This window comes from Odontesthes bonariensis, chromosome 22 (genome assembly GCF_027942865.1).
Source record: "Odontesthes bonariensis isolate fOdoBon6 chromosome 22, fOdoBon6.hap1, whole genome shotgun sequence".
Lineage (NCBI taxonomy): Eukaryota > Metazoa > Chordata > Actinopteri > Atheriniformes > Atherinopsidae > Odontesthes > Odontesthes bonariensis.
In genome coordinates, this window is record NC_134527.1 from 3,602,493 (window position 1) to 3,614,784 (window position 12,292).

At 40.2% G+C, this 12,292-nt stretch overlaps 1 protein-coding gene across 3 annotated transcripts in view; it reads left to right on the plus strand.

Moving 5' to 3' along the window:
* The window catches only part of tcf4 (transcription factor 4), a 297,188-nt gene that overhangs the window by 72,630 nt on the left and 212,266 nt on the right, over positions 1-12,292 (plus strand). For all 3 annotated transcript variants that reach the window (XM_075456126.1, XM_075456124.1, XM_075456125.1), the window contains 2 exons: positions 1,460-1,515; positions 2,939-3,014. In XM_075456126.1, coding sequence (XP_075312241.1) covers positions 1,460-1,515; positions 2,939-3,014 — 132 coding nt within the window. The remainder of the gene's footprint in view (positions 1-1,459; positions 1,516-2,938; positions 3,015-12,292) is intronic.

Below are 12,292 nucleotides of genomic sequence, written 5' to 3' on the forward strand. Positions count from 1 at the left end.
TCATTGTCGAGTCATTGGGAAGCTTATCTGTGTGTGTTTGAGCGCGGTGGAAATGAACGGGTTCGGTTACAAAAAAGCCATTTGGTGCGAAGCCAGAAGTTGATGCCACGATAAGAGTACCTTTGGGCTACGATGTTCGTTAGAAGTGAATAGAAACAGACAGATTAGAATAAAACATAAGCAGGTTTAGTGAAATTACACAAACGGAAAAAAAAAAGAAATAAACAATAATCGGATTTAGGGATGCTTTCATAGATAGTCAATTATTTGGGTTTGGGGGGGATTTATGTCTAAACACCCGATGAACACTTGGATTTAGGAGCTCCTAAATCGTTCCTACGTTCCTATCCTAGGACATCAAAATATACTGTCCATAGCCTAAAAAAACATCGATTTTCGCCATATTTTTTTTATCATAATGTCACATAAATCAGGCCAGTAATGATTTATCAACAAATCCTTCTGTAAATATCTTCAGAATACTGCTAAGTGTATAACTGGAAAGTTTGGTGTTCGTAGGCACTCCATAGGCTGAGATATTGATACTGGAAAAATACAAAAAACTCATTTTGAGAAAACGGCATTTAAAAATTTAAATAAGGCTTGGGACCCCATTGAGGATAAGCAGAAAGAAGGTGTATTTAGGCGCGAACAGCTGAATTCTGGACCAGTTGGAGTTTATGGAGAAGCTTGAGTGGTCGACCAGAAAGGAGGGAATTGCAGAAGTCGAGACGGGAGGTGACGGGGGCATCGAATAAGATGGCGTTACGGTGGGGTGTGGGAGACGGGCGGATGTTACGCAGGGGAAAAAACATGCTGACCGAGTGAGGTTGTTGATGTTAGTTTCAAAGGATAGAGTGCTGACACCCAGGCTCTTAACTTTGGGGGAGATTGTTAGAGAAAACCTCGGTTTTATTGCTGTTGAGTCTGAGAAAGTTGTGAGAGAACCAGGAATTAACTTCAGTGAGGCAGTCAGAGGGTGGAAGGTTACCATTATGTATTCACCAATATCTAAAGCTGACCATGTGTTGTTGTTGTTTTATCCCTGACTTTAGCCATGTTTTTATTCACATCTAAGCCTAAACATATATATGTTGTGGAACAATACTGACTCAGATGGGGCTTGAACTTGTCTCTCTTATGTAACATCCAGGCTTTATATTTTCTTCAAAGCATTCTTTAACATTTTACAGTTGTGCAGAATCAAATTTCATTGGTTTTATGCCCTGACTTGCTTACAAAACATGCCTATGTTTACATTTTTTTCCAATGTTTTTGGAGCCTTGGAAATATAGAAGGGATGTTACAACTTTGTGTGACACGGGCGTGTTTACAGCTTTAAGGGGAATCTGCCATAGCTGCTGCACATTCTGTTGTGAGACTTCATTGTTCTGTTATTTAACTTTTCCGTCGCTTTTCCTTGAAATTAAATGCTCTGTTCCCCCTCCCTCCCACACAGGTATGGAGGAGAGGACAAACGCAGCGTCGTGGGCGGCTGGAAGTCGTTCTTCTAAGGTACCGACTTACTACGCTGTCACTAATGACTGCTGTGAAATGAGAGTTTTAGGTGTTACAAACTTTATAAACTTGACCAACACGGCTGCTGGAATGATATATATTTTCACTGATATTCAAGGGATGTCTTAAAGGGACAGTTCGCCTCTTTTGACATGAAGCTGTATGACATCCCATATCAGCAACATCATTTCTGAACATCTTCTTACCCCCTGCTGCGTCCTGTGAGCAGAGTTCCAGCCTCGTTTTGGTGTTGATGAAGGTAGTCCGGCTAGTTGGCTGGGGTTTAAAAAATAAAGCGTTTTGCTTCTCAAAACAATATGCGTTCAACAGAGTAATACATTTGCATCACAAAATCGTTCTCCAGGAAAAAGTCAGACCTCACAATCTCTTGGCCCTATTTTCTCTCCAGCTAGTCCGGCTAGCGCCATGTATAAGATATATTTTTATATATTTTATAAAAATAGTATATTATTTTAATAATAATAATAATAATTATTCTGTTAGTATTATTAAATAATAATTTATTAAATTATAAAAATAGTTAATAAATACATAATAAGTAATTTATTAAATAATAAATTAGATTCGTATCACTGCCTGCTGTGTAGACCGAAGTGCAGACCGAGCAGCAAACACCGTAACAGGCGCGGCTGTCGGCAGGCAGTGATACGAAGGGAGAGAAAATAGGGCCAAGAGATTGTGAGGTCTGACTTTTTCCCGGAGAACCATTTTGTGATGCAAATGTATTACTCTGTTGAACACATATTGTTCTGAGAAGCAAAACGCTTTATTTTTTAAACCCCAGCCAACTAGCCGGAACTACTTTCGTCAAAACGAGGCTGGAACTCTGCTCACAGGACGCAGCAGGGGGTAAGAAGATGTTCAGAAATGATGTTGCTGATATGTCATACAGCTTCATGTCAAAAGAGGCGAACTATCCCTTTAAACCTTCCTGCAGGCCAGAATCGTTCAACTTTTTAAATCACAGAACCAATACAGCTGGCGGTTTTTAACAATATTTCCAGCTAAATTTATCTCCATATAGGCCTTTGTCGGCTATCTGTGCAGCATTTCTTCTGACCTGCTCCACATTAAACTGATTTAAATCTCTTTAAATTTGAAATTAAAGTTCATTCTGTGCTTTTTTGTTGCTTTTAAAAGAGCTCACATCCAGACTTAAACTCTGTTTAAGGCACAACAACGTGTGCCCACCAGCATCTAAGAGAAACTTCCGGGTCTTCTCATGTCTCGGCATCGAAGCAAAATTAGGAAATCGTCCAAAGTGTCCAACCGGCGCCGTGTCCTCTCTGCAGCTGAACACGAGAGAACAACAAAAACAAACTGGGATTACATCATCGGGTGACTGGGCTGCTGTCAGAAGCAGAAAGTCTAACCTCTGACCTCTGTCTCCCTCTTTCAGAGTTATGCAGATGGGTCCCAGTACATGGCGTCGCACGACAGCCTCTCGCCTCCGTACACCAACTCCCGGCTAACAGGTACGGCGCAGGTTAAGCGTGTGTCTGAACTTCTTTCTCGTCATCGGCGCTGGATTTGTGGATTCGTGGCTTCGTTTGGGATGTGCGTGTTTCGTGTGTGTGTGTGCGTCTGCAGAGAATTAGCGAAACATTAGCGTACACTGGAGGAGACGGGTCATCTGGCGTGCGATTTCTCCCTCCTCGCTTCCACCGTGTGGAAACACGCCAGGCAGTGTGTGCTCATTTACCCATGATGCTCTCTGCCTCTGGCTCTCTCCGATGTGGCGCCAGTTGTGAGCAAATGGCCACTGACACAGATAATCTGCCTCTCTCCTTCTCTCATTCACACACAAACACACACAGTCATATAATCACTGAAACTCAGACGTGCACACACACACACGTGCACAGAACTTAATTACCTTTGACTGGATGCATCAAATATGGAAGATGTCAGATGTCAGCTCTCAGCTCTACCGGCTCTCGCTGCTCCTTTCGAGCTCTCTCTTCCTCTTGTGAAACATTTGATCTCGAAGCTTTCAGGTTTTAAAGTTAAAGCTACGGAAGCCCGGAGCAGACATGGTACATGTATAAACTTTTTTTTGATGGTTTTCTCGAGATAACAAGTTAATTTACCGATGGTTTTCGAGGCCACTTTTTCTCCCCAGTCCGCCCCTGTTTATATGTGTTTTATGTGTTCGCAGTTTGGTTGTATTTGGTATTTTTTTTTGTATTTGGTAAGGGTTAGACTGCAGCTCAACAGGCCGTCTCCATGGTTACCGAAAGATGCACGAGAGGTGCCGTTATCGGCATGATTGGTGTGTGTTAAACCTGATTCCATTCTTCAGATGCTCGTCACACCAGCAGGATTTACACAAACGCTCCACATTCCATGTTTGATTCGTAGGCTACTACTAATGAAAGGGGGTAACCATGGGTAAAAACTAGAGATGGGACCAAGTCACACATGTGCAAGTCCCAAGTAATTTTTTCTTGGTCAAGTCAAGTCACCAAGAATCTGATCGTAATAAAGTGAAAACACAAAGATATAAGTAACTGTCAGTAAACATCATTGGCCAATGTGTCCAACCTGTCCACCCCGTATCATATCAAGCTAACGTTAGCTAACTACCGACTAGGCTAACAGGATAATATAAACTAATTTGACGAGCACTTACTGGTCAGAATGGATCTTCAGATGACGAACAAAGTTGGAAGTTGGCGTCTGGCTGTCTGAGATGTTGATGCCGCATGTCTTGCACTGTGCTGTTCGTCTTTTGCCGTCAAAATGGTGATTATGAAAGCCGAAGACAACGACTCTCGGTCCCGCTGACATGTTGATGCATATCTGATATGAGTTTATTCTCTCCAATAAACACGTAAGGTGTGTAGAGAGGGCATGGCTGATTGACAGGGTAGGGATCCAATCATGACACCGTTCTCAGCCTGCGCTCCTACCGGGTAATCCATGTTATTTTTTTAATTAATTTCGAGTCTCAAGTCTTATTTTTTGTCGAGTCAAGTCACAAGTCATCAAAACAGCGACTCGAGTCCAAGTCACAGTGACTCGAGTCCCCATCTCTGGTAAAAACCTTTGCCAGAAATACATATAAACACATATAAACAGGGCGGACTGGGCAGAAAAAGTGGCCTCGAAAACCATCGGTAAATTAACTTGTTATCTTGAGAAAACCATCAAAAAAAAGTTTACACGTACCACGGCCCCTCTGGGCTTCCGTACAGGTGAAAACTTGTACGTTAGTAAAACTATTTCCAGCTGATGTCTGTTGTTTCAAGTCGTGAAAATATCATGAATTCTGACGATTTATAAGTTTATAGGCTCATAGATCACAGGTTAAAAGATGTGTATGTCAGCAATAGTCCTGATTCCAGCATGATAGCTACAGGGTTAAATGTTCACTGGTCCCAGTTTGTAAACACAAAGAAATAAGACAAAAATGTGGAAAAGGGAGAATAAAAAATAACCTCAAATATTAAAGAAGGTTTTGTTGTTTAATTTCATTCTGCTGAGTCACAGTTAGATTCCTACGGAAGCCCAGAGCGGACGTGGTTCCGTATAAACTTTTTTTTTTATGGTTTTCTCGAGATAACGAGTTAATTTATCGATGGTTTTCAAGGCCACTTTTTCTCCCCAGTCCGCCCCTGTTTATATGTGTTTATATGTATTTCTGGCAAATGTTTTTACCCATTTTTACCCCCTTTCATTGAAAACTGAATAAAGTCGCCTCTGAATCAAACATGGAATGTGGAGCGTTTGTGAAAATGCACAAAGCAAATCCCGCTGGTGTGACAAGCATTTCGTTTTCTCGAAATAACGAGTTATTTATCTCGTTATCTCCAGAAAACAATAAAGGCACCTCTCGTGCATCATTCGGTAACCATGGAGACGGCCTGGTCACTGAAGTCGACTATATCAGCAGGATCACTGAGGTGTGAACGCCTGCTGAGCTGCAGTCTAACCCTTACCAAATACAAAAAAAATACCAAATACAAACAAATTGCGAACACATATAAACACATATAAACAGGGGCGGACTGGGGAGAAAAAGTGGCCTCGAAAACCATCGGTAAATTAACTCGTTATCTCGAGAAAAACATTAAAAAAAAAAGTTTGTACGAAGTCCGCTCTGGGCTTCCGTATAAATCACTTTTGTTTCCCTTATATTTGTCAGAGAAATGCCAGCAAACCACAGAAACACATATAGACCGATCAGCGCCCCCCAAGTTAAAACGAGAAGCCGAAGAAAAGAGAGGAAAGTTCAGAGCGTGCACGAGGAACGCCGTTCAGAAAGATTCTCCAAACTGCTTATTGATCGGTGGCGTGTAAGGGTGTCCGGATGAGGTGTAAAAGGATTATAGGGCGGTTTATTCAAGAGCAGACGGGCTGTTTGTGTGAAGTTAAAAAAGAAGTAGCCCTTGCTAAAATAAGAAGGTTTGTCTTTCATCTTGGTTCAGGCAGTCTGAGCAACTTTTGGGTGCACGTGACCTTCGGGCCCTCAGGCATCGATGCATGAGAAACTGTCATGCAGACATGATCTTTATAGCCAGATGGGCTTGGGGAGTACCTTGGAAAACTACTGCTGGATCCAAATAAGTTTCCTGAATCTGTATTACACAAAGAGGAAGCCGTAAATCAGGTCAGCGCAGAGACGCTGCCAAGTTTTTCTGGGCCTGTGCTCATGTCAGAGGGACGGAGAGGCAGCGGCCACGTGCTGTGTGGTCAAACGAGTCCATGTTTCAGCTGCTTTTGGGCAAGAAAAATTACATTTGGTTGTGTGTGCCAAAGAGGAGAAGGAGCGTACGGTTCTGTTTCTGGTGTCTCTGACTGTTTGGGATTGTTTCGTGCAAAGGTGCCAGAGAGATATTCATTTCTGGAAGTAAATAAGTATATATGGCTTCATAGACACGGAGTGTGTGTGTGTGTGTTTTGACTGTAGTCCACATCTGTATTCCACAGCTGTCTCCTCAACACGACGTTATCCCGATGTTAAATTCCAAAATGGTTCATATTTTCCAGACGTGATGTAATTGTTTTATTTAAAAAAATGGATTTCCTGTATGCTTTAGTCTGTTAAATAAGAATTTAAACGACTTGGAAAAGCACAAATATAAGTTTCTGTCACCTTTTTTAGAAAACTTCCCAATATTTGCTGGAGTTTGTGGGAATTTTTTTTGTATATGGACCCCTCAAAAAAGACACTTTAAAGCATTCTGTTAGAGAGCTTTTATTTAGAGATGAATGGGATGAAACCGTGGGCTCAGTGGTTAGAGCGGGTAGTCCAATAACTGGAAGGTTGGCAGTTCGATTCCCAATCTCACTCTCAGAGAAAGTATCTTCCTGAACATGAGTTTAATCTCAGGTACATTGAGTGGACATGAGGAAATATAGCAAAATGTGATTGATTTATAGAGTAAAAAAAGCCGCCATTATTTATTTATTTATTTATTTATAGTTAACTCGTTATTGCGTTAAATTGTTAATTATTTAACGCTGATAAATATTTTATCACACATTAACGCAGTTTTTAAAAATTTATTATTATTATTATTATTTATTTATTTTATTTTGTAAAAGTCTGTTGCTCACAGGCTTTTATTCTGTAAAAGTCTGTTGCTGTCTGCTGAGGAACAGGAAAAGAAAGTAATCGGCGGATCCACCAAACATGGAGAAGGGTACGGAACTTTTACTCGGCCATTTTCATTTTAAAGTTCTTCCAGACGGCGGAGTCGACAGAACCAAAGTCATCTGTAAACACTGCCAAGTTGAATTGTCTTCTCAGCGTAGTAGTTCCAGTCTAAAATATCACTTAAAGGCAAAACACACAACTGATAGCAGCAAGTCATTCAAGGAAACAGACAGTGGAGCGAGGCTTCTACATAAAAACTACAGAAAGATGCTGATGTTAAAAGTGTGTTTGCACAACAAATGTTATGGCACTTTCATTCATATGGCAGCACATTTAAAATAAAGCTAAATGCTAAAAGCTATACGCTACTTTTGGATTCATTTTTGGATTCTGCGTACAAATGCGATTAATCGTGATAAATCAGGGAAATCATGTGATTAATTAGATTAAACACTTTAATCGTTGCCCAGTCCTAATAAATAAATAAAAAAAAAAATATATATATATATATATATATATAGATAGATGCAGAAGTTGTAATTGAAAAAGATAGGTTGATGTAAAACTTAAACATGTGAAACAAAACGTCTTTTCTGTGCATTCTGAAATGAACTCGACCCCGTCTGCGCGCACATAAATAAATGTAAAACTCCGGGCTTGTGTTTCCCACGTTGGAGTGATCCATCGGGAGGGCGATGCGTTGTGACAGTGCTGTGATTACGGCGTGTGTCTGCAGAGGCAGAGCGCGAAACAGGCGATGGAGATTCAGAAATGGAAATATCATATTCTTCATCTGGCACAGGGGGAGCAGCAATTTACTTTTATAATGACGGCGCTAAGAGACAAAGACAGCCGGGGATATGGAACACACACACACCATCACACTGTCGGTGTTCTGGAAATTCCTTTTTCTCCTTCTACCTGTGACTGTTGTGGTTAAACAGAAGCATTTTTCAGTCAACCAGTCTGGTAAAATCAAACTGTGTTGATGCATCAGTCCTAAAACTAACAGGTTTTCTCCAGTGATGGAGATTTTTTGTTTTTATTCTGCAGGTTTGTTTTGCTGTTGTGATGATTTGGCTTCACAGATGCTTTCATCACGGTCGTAGCTCTGCTTTCGCATTGTTAAAGGGACAGTTCGCCTCTTTTGACATGAAGCTGTGTGACATCCCATATCAGCAGCATCATTTCTGAACATCTTCTTACCCCCTGCTGCGTCCTGTGAGCAGAGTTCCAGCCTCGTTTTGGAGTTGATGAAAGTAGTTCCGGCTAGTTGGCTGGGGTTTAAAAAATAAACTGTTTTGCTTCTCAAAACAATATGCGTTCAACAGAGTAATACATTTGCATCACAAAATCGTTCATCCAGGAAAAAGTCAGACCTCGCAATCGCTTGGCCCTATTTTCTCTCCCTTCGTATCACTGTCTGCTGACAGCCGCGCCTGTTACGGTGTTTGCTGCTCGGTCTGCACAGCAGGCAGTGATACGAATTTAATTTATTACTTAATACATTTTTATAATTTAATAAATAATATTAAATTATTATTTAATAATAATATTATTTTTAAAAATAATAATACGTCTTAATATATTAAAATAATAATATATTTTATAAAATATGATAAAAATATAATATTTTTATAAAATATATTTTATACATGGCGCTAGCCGGAGAGAAAATAGAGCCAAGAGATTGTGAGGTCTGACTTTTTACTGGAGAACGATTTTGTGATGCAAATGTATTACTCTTTTGAACGCATATTGTTTTGAGAAGCAAAACGCTTTATTTATTAAACCCCAGCCAACTAGCCGGACTACCTTCATCAACACCAAAACGAGGCTGGAACTCTGCTCACAGGACGCAGCAGGGGGTAAGAAGATGTTCAGAAATGATGTTGCTGATATGGGATGTCACACAGCTTCATGTCAAAAGAGGCGAACTGTCCCTTTAAAAGAACCAGAGATTTTATGGTGTCTTATGGTGTCGGTTCGGTCCTGAACTCTCCCAGAAGTTCTCCGGTCAGATCACCCTCAGGTGTGAGCTGCGCGTGGAGCTCGCCAACAAAGACGGAAAGACTTCGGGCTTTAATGAACCCGAACATGTGAAGTGTGAAGCTCTGCGTCCGCCTCTCCGTCTCTCCCGTGTCTCTAACCTTGTCTGCCTTTCTTAACCCCCCCCCAAACAGATTAGAGTGATGTTATGCTCTAGATAATCAGTGAAGGGATTAGTGTCATCTCAGCGACCCCACTGGATTAATCTGCTGCCACACACACGCACACATGCACAGTGATCCAGCGATGAGAATCTGAGAGTAACGTGAGTTTTAGTTGTTGAGGGTGTAAACGCGGACTTGCTTCGACATATACGATCATTTCCAAGCACGTACTGTATATTTGTGTATTTTGCATGGATGAGCGCTGCTCTGTGCGTGCACTTGGGAAAGTTTGATGATTATTGTGTGTGTGTTTGAGTTTGTGATGCAAGTTTTCCGTGTGTGTGTGTGCATTTCTTGTCACGCTGGCAGGTCAAGCTGGTGTCAGGGTGTGTGATGTAAGCCTGTGTGTGAGAGTGTGTGCATGCTTTAATGTGGTTAAATGTGAGCGGTGTGTGTGTGTGTGTGTGTGTGTGAGCTATTAGTGTAGATGTGTGAGTGTGCACGCACTTTGTGTGTGTGATGCTCAAGTTCACCTTGATGTTGTGTGTGATGATGCTTTCATTTCTGTGGCTGTGTGACAGAGACGGGGTGCATTTGTTCCTGTTCCTGCCTTTCATGTGCATATATGATCATATATTATATGTATATATTAGGGCTGGGCGAGTTAACTCGTTATTATCACGTTAACTCGTTAATTATTTAACATTTATCGCGCATTAACGCAGCTTTTTTGTTTATTTTTTTATTTAAAAATTATTTTTATTTTATTTTTTATTATTTATTTTATTATAAAATCATAAAATAATGCGGTGAAATGCATGTTGTGCCTGGGTGATGATAAGTGTACGTTAGCAGCAAAGATAATTTTGTTGTTGCTACAGCCCCACAACAACAACAGCTAGCTTTCAACTCAGCTAAAGCTACTCTTCCCAAGGAAATTAATTAACATGTTGCTGATTATCTGGTAAAGGAGATGCTACCAACAACTGTAGGGTCGCCATCTTTCCATAAGATCATTGATAAAATTCCTAAAACTCATTCAACTATACGAGCTCCACACACTTGGTTTTATGTTTATCTGTAAACTAGGGGAGGGCGAGTTAACTCGTTAATTGTTTAACGTTGATAAATATTTTATCGCGCATTAACGAATGTTTTATTATTTATTTTATTATTGTAAAAGTCTGTTGCTCACAGGCTTTTATTTTGTAAAAGTCTGCTGCTCACAGGCTTTTATTTTGTAAAAGTCTGCTGCTGTCTGCTGTGGAACAGGAAAAGAAAGTAATCGGCGGATCCACCAAACCTGGAGAAGGGTACGGAACTTTTACTCGGCCATTTTCATGTTAAAGTTCTTCCAGACGGCGGAGTCGACAGAACCAAAGTCATCTGTAAACACTGCCAAGTTGAATTGTCTTCTCAGCGTAGTAGTTCCAGTCTAAAATATCACTTAAAGGCAAAACACACAACTGATAGCAGCAAGTCATTCAAGGAAACAGACAGTGGAGCGAGGCTTCTACATAAAAACTACAGAAAGATGCTGATGTTAAAAGTGTGTTTGCACAACAAATGTTATGGCGCTTTCATTCATATGGCAGCACATTTAAAATAAAGCTAAATGCTAAAAGCTATACGCTACTTTTGAATTCATTTTTGGATTCTGCGTACAAATGCGATTAATCGTGATTAATCAGGGAAATCATGTGATTAATTAGATTAAACATTTTAATGGTTGCCCAGCCCTAGTATATATGTGTGTGTGTGTGTGTCTGAACTGTTTAAGTTTGTAAGTATAAGGGACGTTCTGTAGCTTTCATGTGTGCATAAACGCCTTTATGTGGTTATACAGTTTCTGAATACCTATGAGTGGCTGTTTTGTAGAACAGGTGCACCACCCACATACTCTACACCCCCTTCCTACACATTATAACTGTCACCTACATAGTAAATGTAGTCTCAGTGGTTTCGGCCTGTAAGCGCATTAATTACATAAGAAGTAAAACAATCTGATGTGGCTTCAGTTGAATGATGTTGCCAAAGGATACTTTTTTTTTTTTTTCCAAAACGTATCCAATTATGTTCAATGCCAAAACTTAAACGGTGCAAATACAAGACAAAACTAATAAAGACGCTTGAGATTAAAAAGTCTCCTGAGCCAGGTTTTTGTCTTGATAACAGTAATAATGATTATAAATGATAACTTTAGGCAAGGAAAGTGCTTTACAGAGACATTAAAACAGTGGAAATTCAAAGCATGATTTAAATTTTAAACAAAAAATAAAGAAATAAGAACAATAGATAAAATCAGTTGTTAAAATATGATTAAGTTTTGAAACTTAAGGTTCAGATTTGGAGCTTTATTCAAATGCAGCTGAAAATAGGTGTGTCTTCAGCCTGGACTTAAATACACTGAGTGTTTCAGCTGATCTGAGGCTTTCTGGGAGTTTGTTCCAGACCTCGATATATTCTTAAGGTGATAGTAGGCTGACTTTGTTATTGCCTTTAATGTGTTTTTCCAAATTTAGGTCTGAGTCCATCACTACACCCAGATTTCTGGCCTGGTTGGTAGTTTCTAGGTGTAGAGATTGAAGCTCTGTGGTGACCTGTAATCGTTTCTCTTTGGCTCCAAAGACAATTACCTCAGTCTTGTTTTTGTTTAGCTGGAGAAAGTTGTGGCACATCCAGTCATTAATCTCCTCAATGCATTTACCAAGAGCCTGTACAGGGCCTCGGCCTCCTGGTGACATTGTAATGTATATCAGCGTGTCATCTGCATAGCTATGGTAGTTTATTTTGTTGTTCTTTTATAATCTGTGCCAGTGGGAGCATGTAGATGTTAAACAGAAGAGGTCCCAGGATGGAACCTTGGGGAACTAACTGCTGTGACGCTGTTATTTTGAGTTAAAAATGAATTGAGCTGTTGAAAAACCGCTTTTTCAACGATCTTACTTAAAAATGGGAGATTTGAAATGGGCCTATAGTTGTTCATTTGTGTCTTGTA